The sequence below is a fragment of the Corythoichthys intestinalis genome, chromosome 20, assembly GCF_030265065.1.
Source record: "Corythoichthys intestinalis isolate RoL2023-P3 chromosome 20, ASM3026506v1, whole genome shotgun sequence".
Lineage (NCBI taxonomy): Eukaryota > Metazoa > Chordata > Actinopteri > Syngnathiformes > Syngnathidae > Corythoichthys > Corythoichthys intestinalis.
In genome coordinates, this window is record NC_080414.1 from 35,238,327 (window position 1) to 35,262,334 (window position 24,008).

The following is a 24,008-nucleotide window of genomic DNA, read 5'->3' on the forward strand; positions in this document are numbered from 1 at the left end:
TCCAGTTCAATAATGGGAGTGATGTTTTGTTTGTGCTGCTCTCTATTGTAGGAAATGCTTTGATAAAATGTGGCGAGACCCAGAAGCAGATTGGCAGTGCAGAGCGAGAGTTAATTCAAAGTTCTGCCATCAATTTCCTGACCCCTTTTAGGAACTTTCTGGAGGGGGACTTCAAAACAATCCTGGTGAGCTATATGACTTGGTTGTTTTGGCTTTTTCAGCTTCAATCTAATCCTGAATGATTGAAAATGCTAATGGTTGTTTAGCAGCTTGGCCTCTTGTCAGTAGAGGTGGGTAGTAACACGTTACATTTACCCTGTTACATTTACTTGAGTAAATTTTGGAGAAAAATGTACTACTGAGAATGGTTTTACCACGCAATAATTCTTGCTGCTGCTTGAGTAGATCTGTGGAGAAATGCTACTCTTACTCTGCAATTTTGCCCTACACTAGAGTCGATGATACATTTTTCTTCTTTATTCTACATATGTGTTAGATTTGACTTTATTTTTGTCAGTTTCACTAATGAGACACGCAATAACAATTATAATCACTCAATATGACTCCATGATACCATGATACAGATGTAACCAGTGTTGTTGATCTTACTTTAAAAAAGTGATTAGTTACAGTTTAAATTACTTCTACCAAAACGTAATTACCTCTTTGTAAGAGTAATTAGTTACTCAGCAAAGTAAATGGCGTTTCATTATACATTCTATATCAAAGATGTTTATATTAACTCAGTTAACTGATTTTTTTCATTAAAAAAAAAAAACATAGGTCATACTGTTTACATTTTTTTAAAATAAATTTCACCTATACAATGCCTAGAGTTTTTGTGTGTGTGTGTGTGTTTCATGTATTTATTCAAATTTAGCATTGTAAAGAGATATATATGACTTTTTTTTTTCACTTTTTTCTCCCCAAAATAATAATAATAATAAAAAAATATGTATATACTGGACTGTCTCAGGAAATTAGAATACACAATATTCTAATTTTTTGAGACAGTCCTGTGTATTTATACAGGACTGTCTCAGGAAATTAGAATACACAATATTCTAATTTCCTGACTGTCTCAGGAAATTAGAATATTGTGTATTCTAATTTCCTGAGACAGTCCTGTGTGTATATATATATATATATATATATATATATATATATATATATATATATATATATATATATATATATATATATATATATATATATGATATGACATGACATGACACTATCATGGGCATTACTGAATGCTTTTGAAAGATGTCATTAACCCTTTAACACCTAAGCCTATTTTGGCCGAATTTGCATGCATTTGATGTTGCCTTTATATTTCAAAGAAAAAATTGTTTACAATGGCCAAATTGGGTCCCTTTTTTTCAGGACACCTTGAACTTCATGTCTAAACTGTTGTTTTCTTCACTGACCAATTATAATCCACATTTTTCACCCAAAAAGACAAAAAAATCCCAAAATCTTTTTTCAAAATTTGTAATGTTGACGTCCAATTGACAACCAAACATGCTTGACCAACCGTTTTGAAGCTTGATAATATTTATTCAACTTGTTAGGATAAACATTCAATGGAAAAAAATAAGACTGAATAGTTTTACGTTTGTCAATTCAACACAAACAGCAGGTATGGTCATAGGCGTTTTTGGCCTTTACACATACTATGGTCAAAATAGGTTATATACAGTGCAAAATAGTGAGAAAAAAATTATATATATCATCTAACACAAAAAGGTTTGGAAGATATCTCTTTGTGAAGTTAGGTGTTGTACCCATCACCTTATCAAAAGTATATACGTACATGCAATGAAGCTTCTTGAACGCACATCTACACAAAAATTGAAAAGATTATATTGAAGAAAAGATATATATAAGATTGAAAAAAAGTATTTTTAAAAATATTGACAAGTAGTTGAATTCAGATTTTTCAGGCATGCGACCCAATAAAGGTTTTTTTTTTTTTTTTTTTTTGCGCACTCAATAAAGCTTCTTGAACAGGTCACGGAGGGAGCTGCGTCACACAGCTCCCCTTCGCCGTTTGCGTTCTACTGTCACTTCTACTCGCCGAGACGCCAATTCATCAGAGGAAAACAACGACAAATACGACTCATCTTCTTCCTTGAGTTAATGAAATAATGCATTAGCTTGTGCTAAATGTAGTTTTAGATTCATTCTGCACGTTTCAAAGCCGCTCGCTCAAACAAACCGGTGTTGTGCATTTTTCGGCACAACACTGGCCGTTGCTTGCTTCGCATGCCTCCCTTTCAATAGTTGGCGCCTCGCTCGGAAATTTATTAAAAATGATCACATTCGGTTCGTCCTTCCTGACATCACAACGACACTTGGGATAAGTAGTCTCTTGTGTTGCTTTCAGTTTTGAAAAAGGACAAGAAATGATGGAAATATGGAGATGGATACATGGTCCGTGCAGCGTTTTAATGCATATTTATAAGTGCAATAAAACTATAAAACTCAAATGACATTATCTCCCGTTTTTCTTGGCTGATTGACTTCAAATAAAAACTGGTGTGGACATCAACTTCCGCACTTTCAAACGAGACCAACCAGCAGCACGTGGGAGATGTAATTACAGCGTGACGAAGCTTCAAAGACGATATGTGTAAACACGTCGCTGCCGACACGTTCGGTGTTAAAGGGTTAAGTGTCATCTGGCAAATTATGGCACTAACTTCATTTTTGTCCTGCTTGGATCTTTTACATCCATTCAAAAAAGAGATAATTTGCAGGATAACACTAAATGACATCTGTTAAAAGCATTCATTAATGCTCATGACAGTGTCACGTCATAAGTATGATTGTCTAATGACAGTCTTATGGCGCCACTGTCCAATAAAGTGTTACCAAATACCATAACTACCAATTAATGAAACAACTCAAACAGTAACTGAATAAATAATTAGCACAGAGCATGAATTTTGATCGTTATTTTCCTCTGTCGTGCTGCAATGCATGCCGGGAGGCATGTTGTACAACAACAGTGTTGACAGAAGGTGGCTGCAGAGGTTGACTGTCTCCCCCAAATTAGCTCTGATGGCCAAATGAAGCTTATTGAAGCAATGAAGTTTTGCAGCCAATTGGTTGAAAGCTTCATGGCAGTTCATTTGGTCTTATGACAGTCGTATGATACCGCTGTCAAATAAAGTGTTACCGGTTAATATGTTTTGGTGTAAATATCCCATAATACAGTGAGAACAGCTGCGGCTTATACCATATATCTATATATATATATATATACATATACATATACATATATACAGGGGTGCACATATTTTTTTTGCCCAGGTTCTCAGAGGACGACCTGGAGATGTGACTTGGTCCTAATTGAGCTTGAGAGCCGACCCGCCTGATGCGATAAAATTATGACAAGCTTTACTTAGAGCCAATTAACTTTAATTAATTACATTAACTATTAAGGCTTGATTAACATCAACTGGCACAACGAAATTGCCATTACTTTAAAGTGAAATGTAAAGAAATAAACATAAAAGCACCAATTCAAAATAAAGGGCATTATGCGGCTCCCCCATTAACTCCAAGCCTTTGTAAAAGTGGGATGTCCTCCTCATAAGACCTCATTGAACGTCCATGTTAAGCTTTGTAAAATGCGAACAAAAACACGTTCGTCAGTGCATGGCGGTTTTCATTACCTTTATTCCGCCACTTGTCCATAGGGCTGACATCGATTTTCGATAGTTTGCTCCACATGCTCTGTTTTTTTCGTACTTTTCAAAGTTCGGATGGCTGAAATTCTTTGACCCTACATAAAATGCGCTGCTCTTATCAGCGACATTGGGATTCTCACGGCACATTTTGTACCGCATTTCCGTGCGAGCATCATTTACTTCTAGCCATGGTACCTCCTGCAGCCACTTTTCAGCAAAAGTCCTTTTTTTCCGGTAGCTCCGGTGACGTCTCTGTCGTGACTGTCTGTCTTTTGACGGAGGTGGGGGAACACGGAAATAATTACTCAGTGGGGCCTGCCTCTTCGACATTTTGAGAAGTTATTTTCTCGTGTCCGCCGCAAATACAGTGGTCAGCCATCGGTACGCAAAAGCGTATGGAAGCCATTGAGGGCCAGCGCGTTTGTCTACGTCCAGTACGCATGCGCGCATGCGGACCACTTATGTGCACCCCTGCATATATATATATATATATATGTTTTTAAGCACTTCAAATATAATAATTATATTTTAAGTTTAAGTTTTAAACATGTTACCTACCCATCGAATAATTTTTAAACAAGAATCAAGTAGTAGAAAAGTGCTTGGCTTTATTGAATGCTTCGTTGAGTGAGTCCACTCAAATCCGCTCAAGCTGCTCACTTACACACAATGAGTTGCCACAGCAACTGTTTAACAAGCCAAACGATGATTGATGCATGCGGCGCTTTGAAGTTTGTGTCTCTGGCAAGATCAAACACAAACATCTGTCAATCAATTAACTTTAATAAGCAGCTCCAGTGCACTGCTTGACAAAGAAAAAGCAGGGGGAGGGAGGGAGAGTGAGACTACGCGATCGGCTCAGGACAGTTCATCTGTTTTTTGTTTCTTTTTTTTTTATTGGAAAAAAATCCGCGATGGACTGAGGGCGCAAAGTTTGAAGCGCGAAGTAGCGAGGATCACTGTATAATATTGTAACGGTATAAAAACTTTAACTTTCAAATGCTGTGAGAAAAACTGCCTTTTTGTTTTTCCTGTTGTACTGAACCCACACCGAACTGTCACTCCGTACCGAGGTACATACTGTACCATGACTTGTGTGATTCATCACACCCCTAATATACAGTGCCTTGCAAAAGTATTCGGCCCCCTTGAACCTTGCAACCTTTCGTCACATTTCAGGCTTCAAACATAAAGATATAAAATTTTAATTTTTTGTCAAGAATCAACAACAAGTGGGACACAATCGTGAAGTGGAACAAAATTTATTGGATAATTTAAACTTTTTTAACAAATAAAAAACTGAAAAGTGGGGCGTGCAATATTATTCGGCCCCCTTGCGTTTTTACTTTGTAGTGCCACCTTTTGCTCCAATTACAGCTGGGTCTTCAGCTCTTTCCACAGATTCTTGATTGGATTCAGGTCTGGACTTTGACTTGGCCATTCTAACACCTGGATACGTTTATTTTTGAACCATTCCATTGTAGATTTGGCTTTATGTTTTGGATCATTGTCCTGTTGGAAGATAAATCGTCAATTTTAACCATCTTCCCTGTCCCTGCTGAAGAAAAGCAGGCCCAAACCATTATGCTGCCACCACCATGTTTGACAGTGGGGATGGTGTGTTCAGGGTGATGAGCTGTGTTGCTTTTACGCCAAACATATCGTTTTGCATTGTGGCCAAAAAGTTCAATTTTGGTTTCATCTGACCAGAGCACCTTCTTCCACATATTTGGTGTGTCTCCCAGGTGGCTTGTGGCAAACTTTAAACGAGACTTTTTATGGATATCTTTGAGAAATGGCTTTCTTCTTGCCACTCTTCCATAAAGGCCAGATTTGTGCAGTGTACGACTGATTGTTGTCCTATGGACAGACTCTTCCACCTCAGCTGCAGATCTCTGCAGTTCATCCAGAGTGATCATGGGCCTCTTGGCTGCATCTCTGATCAGTTTTCTCCTTGTTTGAGAAGAAAGTTTGGAAGGATGGCCGGGTCTTGGTAGATTTGCAGTGGTCTGATGCTCCTTCCATTTCAATATGATGGCTTGCACAGTGCTCCTTGAGATGTTTAAAGCTTGGGAAATCTTTCTGTATCCAAATCCGGCTTTAAACTTCTCCACAACAGTATCTCGGACCTGCCTGGTGTGTTCCTTGATTTTCATAATGCTCTCTGCACTTTAAACACAACCCTGAGACTATCACAGAGCAGGTGCATTTATACGGAGACTTGATTACACACGGGTGGATTCTATTTATCATCATCGGTCATTTAGGACAACTTTGGATCATTCAGAGATCCTCACTGAACTTCTGGAGTGAGTTTGCTGCACTGAAAGTAAAGGGGCTGAATAATATTGCACGCCCCACTTTTCAGTTTTTTATTTGTTAAAAAAGTTAAATTATCCAATAAATGTTTTTCCACTTCACGATTGTGTCCCACTTGTTGTTGATTCTTGACAAGAAATTAAATTTCATATCTTTATGTTTGAAGCCTGAAATGTGGCGAAAGGTTGCAAGATTCAAGGGGGCCGAATACTTTTGCAAGGCACTGTATATAAATATATTTTTCAATATTCAGGTGAGGATCTCTGCCTTAGCGCCAGTTGTTTTGATTAAAAAACATCACAAAAGGTTTGTGATTGTTTTACTTTCATGGCAGGAAAATAGTTTTTGTGTATTTTTTTGGGCCTAATATGGTCATGTAATAGATTATAGTACAGTATAATAGTAACAGTTCATATTGATGACATTCTGGCTAGAAAAAAATAATAGCATTGTTTAAAAAAAGAAGACATTGTAATCAATTATTCACAAAATTACTCATTACTTTAGTATTCTTTTCACCAAATACTTTTTTTTACTTGTACTGGAAAACATTTTTGGATGACTACTTTTACAAGAGTAATATTCTTTTGAAGTAACGCTATGCCTACTTGAGTAAAGGTTTTGGCTACCCTACCCACTTCCGGTTGTCATTAAATTGTACCTAAGTGGAAAATGGTTCGGTATTCTGTTTAAATGTCGATGGAAAATTATTGGTTCATCAAAACATTTGTGTGGCACAGTGTTCACATATGATTTGCATTGTAATTTGCAAACATACAGTGCTACCTTGACTTATTGGGCCCCAATTTATAAATGTTGCTGCAAATACAAAAAAAACCTCACATGCACTATAAAGAAAATAGTCATATTAAACTAATGGGATCTTCAATGGCCAACGGGACCTGACATCAGAGTTCCTGACTTCCCCCGCACGTCACTCACTTGGGCGCACCTTGAAAGTCACACGTCAGCACATGAATACTGTACTACAGAGTGTGAATTAAAATATCTCTGAAACTCATAGATGTTATTTTGGGCAGCAACATGCCATGGGACTGATTGATTACATAATTTGCATTGCTTCACTGTCATCTAACTACATTCCAGAGAGTACTAGAGGCATGCGAAATTTCCGATTCTTAGATTATTCGCGATTTGGCCGTGGAAGATTCGAGAACGATTCACAAACATCCAAATTCCGATTATTGAATTATACCAGGTAAAGCGGAAATAAAACACAGTCAGCGCGGTCTTCAGAACGCATAGAGGAACGTACCAAGAGTAAATATCATGTTCAACTCATGCCGCTAGATAAAAAAAACAAACAAACCAATAATACCTGACTGCGGCCGTCAGCCGCTATAAACATCGCCCATTTGCTAGTTGCTACAAACATTCGGCAACGTACGGCTATGGTAGATATCACATACAGTGGGGAGAACAAGTATTTGATACACTGTCAATTAGAGCAGGGCGGTAAACCGAAAATTTACCGTCACCGAAATTCTTAACGATGACCGACGTAATTTTGACCATGTCGGTAAATTCGGTAAATTAATAAAACAAGAAAATATAGTATTTTCATCCCGCTTTGATTCTGTGTTGTTCGTCTATGTTCATTCCCCTTTAAGAAAGCAGTGAATGTGCTTACGTAGGGAGTCACGTGATCATGAGCAAGCCAATCAAACAAAAGCCCGGTAAGCTAACGCTAGCAGCTAACGCTACAAGCAAAACGTGATGGAGTGTGGCTTAAGAGGGGTTCACCAAACTTTCAACCGACATTTAGTAGACTCTTGGTGGCATCCAGACGGGCTTTCACCCGCTGTCCTCCTTTGTTGTCACGATTTCCGGAGATGGTGCTTTCAGTGCTTTCTACTGGTAGCCAGGCTAACGCTAGCTAGCGGCTAACGCTACAAATGAACGTTATGGAGTCGGATAGCGGCTCTAACCTTGTCGAAACGGCTGAACTTAATGAGTGGATTGGGCACGGACTGCATCTAGCAATTACTATGTGGCGTTATTTTGTATCTGTCTGTGTGTGATTCCTCTGATAGCTTTTGTGATGGTAAAGCATTCAGCATAAAGCACAGTCCAATGGCGAAACTTATAATGACCGAGAAATGGCCCCAGCTATTTTTATTGTACGTGCATTTATTAAAAAATGCACTGGGGGGAAAAAACCCTTAAACCATAAAGTAAACACTTGTTTTTAATAATTATGTCACAGCAGCCATTAACAATAAGTTGTCTTTTTGAAGTGTACTGTTCAAGCTGCAAGTCATTTGTGTTACAATTACATGTTTGCACAGGCATACTGATTTTGACAATGTACATTGTTCAAGTCATACACGCTGTTATAAATGTTCATACTTGAATTCTTATTGCTTACAATACATTTGTATAAACTTAATGTTTAGACTGCATGTACAATTGTTAAATACAGTATATCAAATTGAATGCTGGTAAATAAATCAACAAGAAATAGTTAATCTGTATTTCATGCATTGATTCAGATTTTCAAATTATATAACAGTCCGCTTGGGCGAATTTATCGTCATTTATCGTTATCGAGATAAATCTGCTCAATTTATCGTGATACATGTTTAAGGCCATATCGCCCAGCCCTACTGTCAATGGATTTTCCCATTGGCAGTGTATCAAATACTTGTTCTCCCCACTGTATATCTACAACTAGATGTGAAATGACAGAAGACGACGGCCGTGTTAGATCATATACCAAGAACTAGATGCGAAATGACAGACTTTCCCGCGCTAGTAAACAGGCGTCATCTTAAAGCAGTAGACTTCTCTAGAAGGCTCTGTTGTAGCGAACCTAATTACTTTTTTATCTTAAAAAAAAAAAAAAAAAAAATCGGCAAAATCTTGACTAGAATCTATCTTTAAATGATGAAACTGTTTTAACACTTTCACGTCGAAAGTAGAAGGGAAATTATGGAATAACGGGAGCAATTGTAACAACATTAAAGGTTGATTCACAACTAGGGGTGGGCGATATGGCCTTAAACATGTATCACAATAAATTGACCAGATTTACCTCGATAACGATAAATGACGATAAAGTCGCCCAAGCGGACCGTTATATAATTTGAAAATCTGAATCAATGCATGAAATACAGATTAACAGTTTTGATTTAGTTACCAGCATTCAATTTGATATATTTAACAATTGTACATGCAGTCTAAACATTAAGTTTATAAAAATGTATTGTAAACAATAAGAATTCAAGTATGAGCATTTATAACAGCGTGTATGGCTTGAACAATGTACATTGTCAAAATCAATATGCCTGTGCAAACATGTCATTGTAACATAAATGACTTGCAGCTTGAACAGTACACTTCAAAAAGACAATTTATTGTTAACGGCTGCTGTGACATAATTATTCAATACAAGTGTTTACTTTATAGTTTCGGTCCCCCCACCCCCCAGTGCATTTTTTAATAAATGCACGCATACATGAACCCCCAAACAGTCAGACAGACAGACAGACAGACACACATTAAAGCTATATTGATCTTCTGCAAATGAAACACTTAAGATTTTATGATAGCAATAATGACACAGAATTAAGCACATACAGAAAAATAGCTGGGGCCATTTCTCGGTCATATTGTAAGTTTCACCGTTGGATTGTGCTTTATGCTGAATGCTTTACCATCTCAAAAGCCATCAGAGAAATCACACACAGTCAGATACAAAATAACGCGACATAGTAATTGCTAGATGCAGTCCGTGCCCAATCCACTCATTAAGTTCAGCCGTTTCGACAAGGTTAGAGCCGCTATCCGACGCCATCACGTTCATTTGTAGCGTTAGCCGCTAGCGTTAGCCTGTGGCCTGGCTACCAGTAGAAAGCACTGAAAGCACCATCTCCGGAAATCGTGAGAACAAGGGAGGACAGCGGGTGAAAGCCCGTCTGGATGCCACCAAGTGTCTACTAAATGTCGGGTGAAAGTTTGGCGAACCTCCCTTAAGCCACACTCCATCACGTTTTGCTTGTAGTTTTAGCTGCTAGCGTTAGCTTACCGGGCTTTTGTTTGATTGGCTTCCTGATAACTACGTGACTCCATACGTAAGCACACTGTCTGCTTTCTTAAATGGGAATGAACATAGACGAACAACACAGAGTCAAAGCGGGATGAATTTTCTTGTTTTATTAATTTACCGAATTTACCGACATGGTCAAAATTACGTCGGTGATCGTGAAGAATTTCGGTGACAGTAAATTTTCGGTTTACCGCCCAGCTCTATTCACATCATTAAATTAATTGAATTTAGTTTAAAGCTGCCGATACAGAATGGGGACTTGAGTATTTTATTTACTGTTTTTAACGGTTATCTTGATACTAATATAGTAGTTTGTTTTGCCTGAGAGGATTTTTGAACAATTTTGGAACTAGTGTACAAAAAAATTAAAAGCGGGGGGGTAATGGGGTTGTGGTGCATCAATAATGGATTTATAATCGAATAGGAGCCTCTGAATCATAATCGAATCGTGCCCAAAGACTCCCACCTCTAGAGAGTACTATTTACGTATCCAATAAAAAAATTCTAATAGGATTTGCTGGTAATATTATAAGTAACATACTAACTTATAGTCATCCACCATAGAATAAATTTATATAAGCGTAAAGTGAAACTGCTAAGGCCTTGAAAGCAATTTCCCGGGTCGACTGACACAGACATTAACCAGGTTGTGTCCTAGTATAATGTCTGGGATTTACTCGGGAAGCGGCATGTGTGAAAGCAGCCGTTTAATTCCCGGGTCACAGTTTGAAGGCTGATGACATAAATATCATGGCAGGCCAATTGTTATTTCCTCTTTACTTGCAGTAAAATGAAAAGCGGTAAACATCACAGTTATCAGCATGGCAAACTGGAAAGATAGCGAAATTAAACTGGAAACATAACGAAATTAAATTGCCACTGGATTTTAGAGTCGAAGAAGAGACAGTCCATCGTTCATCTTGGAAATGTGTGGTTTATTTTGTTGCCGATGCCGACCAATAAAGATGTCATGTCCGGGTTATAAATCCCCCGCCCCCCCCCGCACAGACAGCGCCGTGCGCCAACACGGGACAAGTCTGAAAGTGTCCAACCCGGGTAATTTCCGGTACATCTCCCCATGTCTTGACACCAAGACACTGGTAAATCCCGTGTCACTTTACATGGGAATTTAGCGGGATATCTCTAAGTCTGAAAGAGGCTTAAAAGTAGTGTGAACAATAAGCCCTAAAAGTCCGATTTGAGCAGGAATCCCATTGGAATCAGTTATGCCTGCAGACTGAACGCAGCCAAAGACTCCAATGTCAGAACAAAATATGCAATTAGCTTTAAAATTACCACAATAAGTGTTATTCTCTGAGGTCTCACAAGACCAACCGGCATCTTGTGTGATAACTGGCATCATAATGAATTGACCTTGATTAGCTTTTATGTCTTTTAAAAAAAACTTGGAATGTGGACTGCTTGTATTGTTTTTGTTGTATTTTTGAATAAACCCTTTTGTACAATGTTGACATTGGCTAGATAATATCTTGAATCCTCCATATTTGTAACTGGGGAAAGAAAACCTAAATGTAGCATTACAGACCAGCAGAAGTGTTTAAAATGTGCCTGGAAATGTAAACATTTACTGCATGTTATGTTCATCGTTTGTATCCAGAAAGAACGGAAGCTGCTGCAGGTCAAGCGGTTGGATCTGGATGCAGCCAAAACAAGACTGAAGAAGGCCCGCATGGCTGATGCCAGAGCTGCCGTACGTACTTGTGCCTCCCCATGACTTTTAATTCAGAACTCTTTTGCATTTTGGATTTGAACAGTGATCACCTGTAAAAAATGTTTCTTTGAAAATTTGAGCCAATATCCTCTTTAGGAAAGCAACCGCTAATCGGGCTTGCAGTGCCATATGAAATCACATGACTTTAAATGAATAATTGTGGGAAATTCAGACATCCCTTTTCTGGCCAACAATACCCACTTTTTTATTGTTTGTCTTCATCCTGATAGCTTTAAATATTCAAAATATTTAGGGATAATGATTAAAAATCAAACAAACAAAAAACATTGCGTTTGGGTGCCACAAAACTTTCTTAGCTGTTTACATATAGGTTCCCCCTACCAGAGTACCCCTTCAAAGGGAATAAGAGAGGAATGATGGAAGAAAATACACCTTTGCAGGATATTGTAGTAGAGTATCATGGAGACATTAATTAAGGAAGATGAAATGTCCTCATTGATGGTTGTCACAAATCATCCTGGAGCGCTATCACAGCACGTTTCCACTCTATTATTAAAGGATCAAATTCTTCAAGTTCGTGATGAACTGTTCCATTCACAACTGCAAATGTAGAAGCGATCATGAGTGGGCTTCTCTCGCCCCTTACCAACAATAGCCCACACACCTCTCTGGCAGCGCATATTTGTAGTGTTGTCAATGTTGATATGTTGCCTGTGCATTACGTGCAACTGTACAACCATAAGAGCTTAACTTATTTGGTATGGGCAAATGTAGTGCTGCAATGATTAATCGATTAACTCGACTAATTCGATTACAAAAAATGCTTTGAATCGAGTGGCGTTGTAATGGTTTGTTTTGAAAGTGTTTGTGCTTAGTTTTATCGATTTGGGTGGATACACTGCCCTTTAGTGGCAAGAGTGAATATGACATAACTCTTCTAACATGGCTGGATCCAGCTGTTCCCTGTTAAGACCAACATAAGATTGTTTTTGTCTGAGCTAATATGATTGTTTATTCATTCATAATTTAGTTGGGGGTATATTTAGCAGTTTTTTTAGGGAAGATGTGTTAAAGAGGAGGTAGAGTGTTGATGTTAAAGCATCAACTTCATAACGTACCATGCATTCATTTGGAAATGTGAAAAAAATCAATGGGAGAAATAAGCCGCTTCAGTATTGGCATTATACTTGGCAATATTTACATAAAATCACTGCTACCTGCACTTTTTTTTTCTAACTTTTAACCAAGAATTGAGACTTTTACGTATCTATATAAAGAATTCAGGGATTTAAGCATTTATTCACAAGAATTTTCAACAGAAAAAGTTCTTTGTTTACATATGACGGCCGCTAATTTCCTTTCTGTTTAGCCTCATAGTTCGCAATATTGGTGTAAAAGAAATGCTAACTGCACGTTTTTTTTTTTTTTTTTTTTTGCCTTTAACCATGAATCGAGACTGTTTTACGTCCATATATACAGTGGGGAGAACAAGTATTTGATACACTGCCAATGGATTTTCCCATTGGCAGTGTATCAAATACTTGTTCTCCCCACTGTATATATATATATATATATATATATATACACACACACAGTGATACCTCAGCTCACGAACGCTTAAGCTCACGAACTTTTCGCCTCAAGAACATTAAATTCGCGAGCATATAGTCTCTGCTGACGAACTAGTTTTCGGCGGACGTACCAAACCACGCGGTCGAACAGCGCCACGGTGGCGGCCACGAGAAGCTGACGCACGCTCACGGCGTCCCAGTTCGTCCCCTCCCTTTCGTTGAGTGCGGACGTGGTTTGTGTTTGATAGACATTTTGGACCATATTGAATGTACTTTTGCTATTATGGGACTGAAAAAGACCACACCACAGGCTAGTGTTAAGCCTAAGAAGACATTAAAGAAAATTACGATCGAGCAGAAGAAGGAGATCATTGAAAAACACGAACAAGGTGTGCGTTTGTGTGACTTAGCGTCCCAGTACCAGTACGCTAAGTCTACCATTGCTACCATCCTTAAGAACAAGGAAGCTATTAAGGGTGCAAAGAAGACAAGCCACACCGGAGGTTGAGTTACCTACAGTCCTTATGGAAGGTGACTCTCCTTCCAAACAGTAACTCCCTCCCTCCCTCCTCCTCCCACTCCATTCCATCAAGCCATCAATTACCATCACAAATGTAAATAAAACGACTTTATTATACAGTACAGTTTATTTCTTTAATTACAATACAATAGCACATTTATTATACCTAAAATAAGGTATATTTTTGTGTAGTTTTAAGGCTTATTTAGTAGAAAATTATGTTTTATGGGGACCTGGGAACGGATTATTCTCATTTTAATGGTTTCTTATGGGAAATAAATGTTCGGAAGACGAACTTTTCGCCTTACACACACTTTCTGGGAACCAATTATGTTCGTGAGCTGAGGTATCACTGTATATATATATAATATATATATATATATATATACATATATATATATTAGGGCTGTCAAAATTATCGCGTTAACGCGCGGTAATTAATTGTTTTAATTAATCACGTTAAAATATTTGACGCAATTAACGCACATGTCCCGCTCAGACAGTATTCTGCCTTTTGGTAAGTTTTACAGCAAGGCTTTTTGTGATGTCCAACAGCGAGCTCTTGTGGTCGCTTTGCGACATGGTTTGTTTTCTTGCCAGTTCAATATGGCTGCACGACGTCTCGGGCTGACGCCTACGTTGTAATGTTGTGCTTATATGATCCTTGGACAAGATTTGTCCGTAAGTATGGTTATTGTAACGAATGTGCATATTATGTTAGTAAGCGAAATGTTATATTTTTTGTATGAGACGCTTTTTGTTTATGTTTAGTGAACCTGTATAGCGTGCTAAGCTAACGTTGTTGCTAATGCAATGCTTGTGTACTTTTTTTTGGTGGTTTTACGCCGGTCTAAAGAGGAAAATGGTTTTAGGCCATTTTATTAATAAATCAGATGAAAAAGGAAGTCTGATTATTAAGGCGTCATTCACTAGCTGTCTAGCTTTGGAAAAAGTAGACGCTTCGGAGTGAGGAAAGCATAGACAGATTTAAATGACAGTAGAGTGAAATGCCCACTACAGTCCTGACGTGCAATTCGGTCGTCCGACCTGGGTATAGGGGCGAAAGACTAATCGAACCATCTAGTAGCTGGTTCCTTCCGCAGTCTATGTTGAATGTATATATCCATCTTGTGTCTTATCTTTCCATTCCAACAATTTATTTTACAGAATATATATATAATTTACAGAAAAATATGGCATATTTTATAGATGGTTTTAATTGCGATTAATTGCGATTAATTACGATTAATTAATTTTTAAGTTGTAATTAACTCGATTAAAAAATTTTAATTGTTTGACAGCCCTAATATATATATATATATATATAATATATATATATATATATATATATGTATATATATTTAAAGAATTCAAGGATTTAAGCATACAAGAATTTTCAACGGAAAAAGCTCTTTGTCTGTATTTCCACTCGATCAGCTTTGACGGAGATAGGCCCCCTATGAATCAGCCCCGTGTCCTGTCAATACATTATGAAGTCTATGGTTCAAGTATATAAATAGATTAATACCCAGGAATCATAAATAGAACCACACAATGATAATAGTAGCAACAGTGACAATGATGCAACAAGGTCAATGGTTACATGTTTGCATTGAGAGAGTTGTTGTCCATCACAGGACATGCAATTGTTTTTTTTTTGTGTTTTTTTTTTACACGTAAACTTCTGTTTTGCTTCATAAAAGCAGCAAGTGTGAGACGTGGCATTGCCTCCTGATCCCTTTTATATACAGCAATCTTCATCATTCACAGATAAACCCCCTTAACCTGGATTTAACAGTATTATATGAATACAATAATACATCACGTTTTTACAAAAACATGGTGAGTCAACCAAAGTCTTCCCAACCAGCTATTCAAGTCATCTGGTGAAAATTCTTCCAAGTTTTAACATTGCAATATATATCGCAAACCCCCAAAAAGTCACAATGTCAGTTTTTTCCAATATCGTTCAGCCCTAGTTGAGACCCAGGATAATAAATGTCTCTGAGGATGCTGCGGGGTCTGCTGAGGCAGCGGGAGGAGTAGACTTTAGCCAAGGTGGGTAGAGGGCAGCCAACAATTCTCTGAGCTGCTTTGACTGTCCTCTGGAGTCTCTCTCTGTCCGCAGCAGTGCAGCTCCCATACCAGGCAGTGATGTAGTAGATAAGCAGACGTATGATAGTACCATAATAAAAGGAGAGCAGCAGCTTCTTGTCTGAGGCATGCTTCCTTAAGACCCTCAACGAGTGCAGTCATTGCTGAGCTTTCTTTTTGGTAGAATATTGTTAACTGACCAGGAGAGATCATCGTAGGGCCGGGCGATGTGGCCTTATGTACTTATTAGCAGATTTACCTTGATAACGATAAATGAAGATAAATTCGCCCAATCGGACCGTTATATGATTTGGAAATCTGAATAAATGCATTAAATACAAATTAACCATTTCTCTTTCAATTATTTACCTGCTTTCAATGTAACATTTAACAATTGTGCATTCAGTTTAATCGTTAAGTATATAAATATCTTTTGTAAACAATAAACATTTAAAACGGCTTGTATGACTGAACAATGTACAACATTGTACAAAAATTGCTATGGTCACTGTGCAAAGATGTCATTGCAACAAAATGACTTACAGAAGAGGGGCTTCAACACTGCACTTCAAACAGAGGACCGAGTATCAGACAACTTATTTTTAATGGCTGCTGTGACATGATCACTCAACACAAGTGTTTACTTCAAGTTCCTACTGCGAAAAAATAGCATGTTAACCCCCCCCCCCCCCCCATACACATTAAGCTAGACTGCTCTCTTATCTCAATGAAACATTTACGATTTTATGATGGCTGTAATGACACAGAATAAAGCAGGCACATACAAAAAATAGCTGTGGCCATTAAACGGTCATAGTATAGGCTACACTCATGGAATGATTGGATAAAAGGATGTTTATACTTTATGCTTAATACTGAGCTGATCCATTGTAAAAGCTATCATAGTCACACACATAGGCTACGTTCATACTGCAGGTCTTAATGCACAAATCCGATTTTTTCGTGTTTTTCTGACTGAAGTGAGGCATTAACTTGACTGTCTGAACAGGACAAGTCGCATAGAAGTGGACCATTTAAAATCCGATCTGGGTCACTTTCGCATGTGGTTTAAATCCGGTCTGAACTGGCAAGTCTCCCAAATCGGAATTCATGCAGCAATTACGTCATCAAAGAGCGAGAGAGACGGCGCGCTACAGTAGCGGTGCAGCTGTGCGCCTAGCTTGCCTTGAATACGGCCTTTGGGGAAGGGTCAGGCTTGGCAATAGTCATAAAAAAAATAAAAATGGGTTGAGGATAAGCCTGAGAATAATCGGTTTTCTCTTTGCTCTCTGTGAGCAATATTTCAAGATTGCTTACACGGCCGAGAGTCGGGGCAAACTGCCCATATGTGTGTGTGTGACATGCACGGACAGTGCGTGCGTGCTATCGAGCCACAGAAAGTTTGAATATAAGCCTAAACGGGGATTATTTATGTCTTGTTATTTGTGTCCTCTTTTTGGAAATCAATCGCTCTGGAATGACGGATGACAGCCAGCATGTGTGTAGTGCTTCTGCGCATGCGGGTCTTCTTGCTCAGCGCATGTCAGACTGCAAAGTAGTGCGCATGCGTAATACTTGAACGGGCTGAATGGACAAAGGCAGTCTGAACGGGCACGCCCAAAAAAACAGATATGACAAAAAATTCGATTTGTGCATTAAGACCTGCAATATGAACGTAGCCATAGATGCAAAATAACGTGACATACTGATTGCTAGGTGCAGTCCGTGTCTAAAGCACTGCTCCCGTATCAACTCCTTGAGTTTAGCCGCTTCGACAACGTTAGAGCCGCTGTCGGTGTTTATGCCGACCTCACGTCCCATGCAGAGAGCATTTGTTTTCGGACCTGAACAATCATTTCAACCGTGTGGTCGTCCAAAAAATAGTCCGTATCCAGCAGACGGGGTGCGCATCTCCCACTTGTTGTCTTTGAAATGGACTGTGAAACTGATGTAGTGCTCCATTGTTTGTCGTCCTTCTCGAATCCAATATACAATCGACGTCGAGTTCTTTCTTGGCCCCAACACCACACTATGATCGTCGACTAATGCTATACTCGAAATCCCTGTGGCCTGGCTACCGGTAGCCGTTTCACTATTATCCGATAATCCGACTCCATCACGTTCACTTGTAGCGTTAGCACACCGGTTGATAGCAACATGCTTCCGTTTGTTTTTCCTGATAGCCACGTGACTTCACACATAAGCACACGGGCTGAACTTTGTTAAAGGGGAATGAGCATAGCCGAACAACACATAGTCAAAGCGGGCTGGAAAAACGAATTTACCCACATGGTCAAAATTACGTCAGTCATCGAGAACCATCTCGGTAAAGGTAAATTTTCGGTAAACCGCCTGGCTCTAGTTCATCCCAGATTTGAATGTCGAGGAACTTAAAGGTGTGGACCCTCTCTGCCGTTGATGAAAAGCGGAGGAGGTTCGGCACGGTTCCTCCTGAAGTCCACAATGAGCTCTTTTGTCTTTGCGGTTTTCAGTGCCAGGTTGCTAAACGTACACCAGGAAGCGAGTCTCAGGACCTCCTGGAAAGCAGCCTTGTCCCCCCTTGAGAACAGCCCAACGACAGTGGTGTCGTTAGCAAATTTAACAATGACATTCTTCCTGTCGGTCGGGCTGCAGTCGTATGTGTAAAGGCAGTACAGAAGAGGGCTGAGCAGGCAGCCTTGTGGTGTGCCGGTGCTTAGTGTACGGGTGGTAGAGTGATGGGGGCCAAGTTTCACAACCTGGGGTCTGTTGGTCAAGAAATTCTTAATCCAGGAGCGAGTGCGTGAAGGGAGGCCCAACATAGTGAGTTTGTCGAGGCCAAGCTCAGGCATTTTAATTTATTTTCAATGCATTTATTGTACTTGTGAAATGAAAGTGCATTCCTGCATAATTTTGTATTCGCGTTTAATGCTCTTTTAAAAGTGAAATCTTAGTAAGCCTTTGCTTTACATCTCCTATAATATATCTTGCAATGCATCAAATTTTCCTAATCAGATTACTCGATTATTCACAATTACTAATTGATCGATTAATCGGTTACTTAAATAATCGATTGCTCCAGCCCTAACTCAAATGTGTGAGAAAAATGTATCGCAATTGTCATGCTGTACATGAGAAATCCAAGCTTCCTAGATTTAGGCTCATCCAAGAAACCTCTTTGACATTTGATCCTCGTGCCTCAAAGTGCATTCAAAATAACTGAGATGCACATTACTACGGTATTTAGTACAACTTTTGTGTTGTACCAGAAGCATCAGAGAGCTGAGAATGTTAAAACTACAAGAAAGCCACTGTCAGTACAACTGGCCTCATTATGTGCCGTCTGCAATCAGGCAGTAGACAATTAACAAAGAAACAAAACTCCCTGGCTATAATTATATTTTAAAAAATTGTTTGAATTGTAAGGATTCTTAAGTGAGTTTGTAATGTTGTGAGGCGACTGTCATTAAGATGAGGTGTTTTTTATTGATAGTGTGATTTTGTCACATACATACTCACACACATATGATCTGTAGCTACACGACAGATGTAGCTCTAACTCCTGTCACTTGTTTTTAAATCACAAAGCAGCAGATGTGAGCAGAGGAAGTGACAGAGGTGAGTGGAATGTTGGAGCCATGTTTGACTTTGGAAGAAAAAAGACACTTTCTCACACACTCACTGCGTCCCCTCCCCAAGTCAGTCATATTATCTGCAGTCACACTTGGACCTGTGTATCCAAGACCGATTAGAAGCGCAATCTATAATGACATTCCCTTCCTCATGATATCCCTCAACTTGTGTACTGCACGCAGTAGAGTGCAGAATGTGAAGCTGTTGTCACTTTCATCAACATCTATTGATAAGCTTAACATTTCACTATGTGGCAGGTCCATGTTATGTCCTGTTGACTGTATGCAGAATACACAATCATTTTCAGATTCATTTTTGTTTTATTACCGGTAGTTATTTGATTAGATTACACAATAAGTTATAAAACTCAAGGCCCAGGCCAGTTCTGTCTTAATACTGCAGCATTTTAAGGACTTTGAAAGCAAATCATAGTCTTATTTCAAGCCCAAATCAATATCAAAAAAGCAATTTTCCTTTACTATAGTAAGATCTATTTATTGCAAACATGTTATTGTTACAAATTCCTGTAAAAACTAGTGAGGCACTTATTTAGATCTGTATGTGTAATATGAGGAAGGAATGAAATTTGTATGGGTTCATAGTCCTAACTGCCCTGAGGGATACTATAACGTGGCCCATGACAATGAGTTTCACACCTCTCTGCAAAACGTACATGATTCATTGCAATATTTTGTGAGTAATGCATGCTTTGAATATTCAAATTCATTGTCATATTTTTGGAACCAAATTCAGTTTTGTTACATCACATTAAGCTTCTTGCCATTTTCTGAGTTTTCCATTAAAGGGACCATACAACACTTGTCTTGTGTGTCCTATCCTGCGTTGAACATGTCTATGGTTAAGTTGATGTGGAATCATTTTTATTCTTTCCTGCAGGCAGAGCAGGAGTTGAGGATGACTCAGAGTGAATTTGACCGTCAGGCTGAGATCACCCGACTGCTGCTAGAAGGCGTCAGCAGCACCCATGTGTGTAACCGAACTTGCCACCTCAATCCCAAGTCACGTAATGCTTCTTAATTTAAAAACAAAAATCCACACATAACTGAAAATGGATAGTCTATACAAGGGCGTAGGTAGGGTATCACAATTGGTATTGACAATATACAGTGCCTTGCAAAAGTATTTGGCCCCCTTGAACCTTGCAACCTTTCGCCACATTTAAGGCTTCAAACATAAAGATATAAAATTTTATTTTTTTGTCAAGAATCAACAACAAGTGGGACACAATCGTGAAGTGGAACAAAATTTATTGGATAATTTAAACTTTTTTAACAAATAAAAAACTGAAAAGTGGGGCATGCAATATTATTCGGCCCCCTTGCGTTAATACTTTGTAGCGCCACCTTTTGCTCCAATTACAGCTGCAAGTGGCTTGGGGTATGTTTCTATCAGTTTTGCACATCTAGAGACTGACATTCTTGCCCATTCTTCCTTGCAAAACAGCTCGAGCTCAGTGAGGTTGGATGGAGAGTGTTTGTGAACAGCAGTCTTCAGCTCTTTCCACAGATTCTCGATTGGATTCAGGTCTGGACTTTGACTTGGCCATTCTAACACCTGGATACGTTTATTTTTGAACCATTCCATTGTAGATTTGGCTATATGTTTTGGATCATTGTCCTGTTGGAAGATAAATCTCCGTCCCAGTCTCAGGTCTTGTGCAGATACCAACAGGTTTTCTTCCAGAATGTTCCTGTATTTGGCTGCATCCATCTTCCCATCAATTTTAACCATCTTCCCTGTCCCTGCTGAAGAAAAGCAGGCCCAAACCATGATGCTGCCACCACCATGTTTGACAGTGGGGATGGTGTGTTCAGGGTGATGAGCTGTGTTGCTTTTACGCCAAACATATCGTTTTGCATTGTGGCCAAAAAGTTCAATTTTGGTTTCATCTGACCAGAGCACCTTCTTCCACATGTTTGGTGTGTCTCCCAGGTGGCTTGTGGCAAACTTTAAACGAGACTTTTAATGGATATCTTTGAGAAATGGCTTTCTTTTTGCCACTCTTCCATAAAGGCCAGATTTGTGCAGTGTACGACTGATTGTTGTCCTATGGACAGACTCTCCCCCCTCAGCTGTAGATCTCTGAAGTTCATCCAGAGTGATCGTGGGCCTCTTGGCTGCATCTCTGATCAGTTTTCTCCTTGTTTGAGAAGAAAGTTTGGAAGGATGGCCGGGTCTTGGTAGATTTGCAGTGGTCTGATGCTCCTTCCATTTCAATATGATGGCTTGCACAGTGCTCCTTGAGATGTTTAAAGCTTGGGAAATCTTTTTGTATCCAAATCCGGCTTTAAACTTCTCCACAACAGTATCTCGGACCTGCCTGGTGTGTTCCTTGGTTTTCATAATGCTCTCTGCACTTTAAACAGAACCCTGAGACTATCACAGAGCAGGTGCATTTATACGGAGACTTGATTACACACCGGTGGATTCTATTTATCATCATCGGTCATTTAGGACAACATTGGATCATTCAGAGATCCTCACTGAACGTCTGGAGTGAGTTTGCTGCACTGAAAGTAAAGGGGCCGAATAATATTGCACACCCCACTTTTCAGTTTTTTATTTGTTAAAAAAAGTTTAAATTATCCAATAAATGTTGTTCCACTTCACGATTGTGTCCCACTTGTTGTTGATTCTTGACAAAAAAATTAAATTTCATATCTTTATGTTTGAAGCCTGAAATGTGGCGAAAGGTTGCAAGATTCAAGGGGGCCGAATACTTTTGCAAGGCACTGTAACAGCATAACCTGCATGTACACTTTTTGCTGGGCACAGGACATCAATAAGACCAAACAGATTGGGTGCATGGGGGTCAGGGCTACATTTCTCATGAATATGAACCTAATTAATTGATGCGCTCAATGATCAATGCAAAATAAATGGTAAATGGTGGTAAATGGTGTTATACTTGTATAGCGCTTTTCCACCTTTCAAGGCGCTCAAGGCGCTTTACACTACATCGCCATCCACCTACTGGTGACTCTGTATTGACTGTTACTTTCATGTGGATTGGTTCAGGTTATGCAATGTTTGATTCAAACTTTTTTTTTTTTTTTTTTTTTTTTCAAAAAACTACTAAAGAAACATTTTGAAGTTCAAGTCCCTTTATTAAGAAATGGGGATCTATCCAAGAATGGGTCCGCTTCTTGGGGACATTGAAGCACCCCTAGACTCAAACTAAAATATTGTAATATAAGAGTGATTTGGGGAAAAAATAATGAAAACAGAATCTGAGATACCAAGGAGCGATCTACATCTGAGGCATCCGAGGCGACCCCAAGACTCGAACCAAAGTACTCTCATAAAATTCTTATGTGAGATTTTATTTCACAGATTTTTTTTCATGTCATTCATGTCTGTGTCCCCTTGAAGTGGACCCAGTCTTGGATAGCTCCCCGTTTTTTCATTCATGTCAGTGTCCCCCTGAAGTGGGGATACCTCCCCGTTTTTTAAATAAAGGGACTGCCACTGCGTTGCATTATCAGAATGCACATAATGCAAACAATGATCCAAACGAAGGACGGCTAGTTTGACTTCGTTGTTCCTTGTGGAGGCTGGCCTGACCGCAGTAGTTTTGAAGGTTAGCAGGTTCACACAGTTAAATGTTATGCTAACATAAGCAGGTCATATATATATATAAACATATGCAGGTCGGACTTTGAGTAACAGAATTTGTGGTGTTTCCCCCACCTCCACAACATTGATGTCTTTTTAAATACAGTGGCTGCTGGGCGAAAAAAACTTTACTGAGGATCTGTCGGGGCGGCGTGAGTGTGTCTAGGTGGCGGGAGGGGGGGTTAAGTCATCAGCCAATCAAATGTGCGTGTGAGGGGGAAAAAAATGGACCGGCACATTTCGCAAGTGAAAAAGGATCAATGTAAGTCTGAACATAATGAAAACAATTCACTTAATAATGGTAGGGTCTATTCTAAGTAGAGCTGGGAATCTTTGGGCACCTAACGATTCGATTACGATTATGATTCAGAGGCTCCGATTCGATTATAAAACGATTATTGATGCACCCCCTCCTTTTTTTTTTTTTTTTTTTTTTTTTTTGTACATTAGTTCCAAAATTGTTCAAAAATACTCTCAGGCTAAACCAAACTACTATTTCAGTATCAAGTTAACCTATAGCAGTAAACAAATATACAAAAATAACATTAAATAAAAAAAACTCCAGTCCCCATTCTGTATCAGCAGCTTTAAACTACATTCAATTAATTTAATGTTGTGAATCAGCCGTTAAAGTTGTTAAAATTGCTCCCGTTATTCCATAATTTCCCTAAAGTTTTAAAACTATTTTAAAGATAGATTCAAGTCAATATTTTACCGATTTAGGGGTATTTTAGATAAAAAGTTAATTAGGTTTGCTTGGAAGGTTCGCTACAACAGCCTTGCAGGGAAGTGTACT

General features: G+C 38.9%; 1 protein-coding gene across 1 annotated transcript in view; it reads left to right on the forward strand.

Annotated features, from left to right (window-relative positions):
• sh3glb1a (SH3-domain GRB2-like endophilin B1a) overlaps positions 1 to 24,008 on the forward strand; it is a 36,475-nt gene that overhangs the window by 1,415 nt on the left and 11,052 nt on the right. Inside the window, exons 4-6 of the mRNA XM_057824819.1 lie at positions 52 to 185; positions 11,705 to 11,797; positions 20,474 to 20,563. Coding sequence (XP_057680802.1) covers positions 52 to 185; positions 11,705 to 11,797; positions 20,474 to 20,563 — 317 coding nt within the window. The remainder of the gene's footprint in view (positions 1 to 51; positions 186 to 11,704; positions 11,798 to 20,473; positions 20,564 to 24,008) is intronic.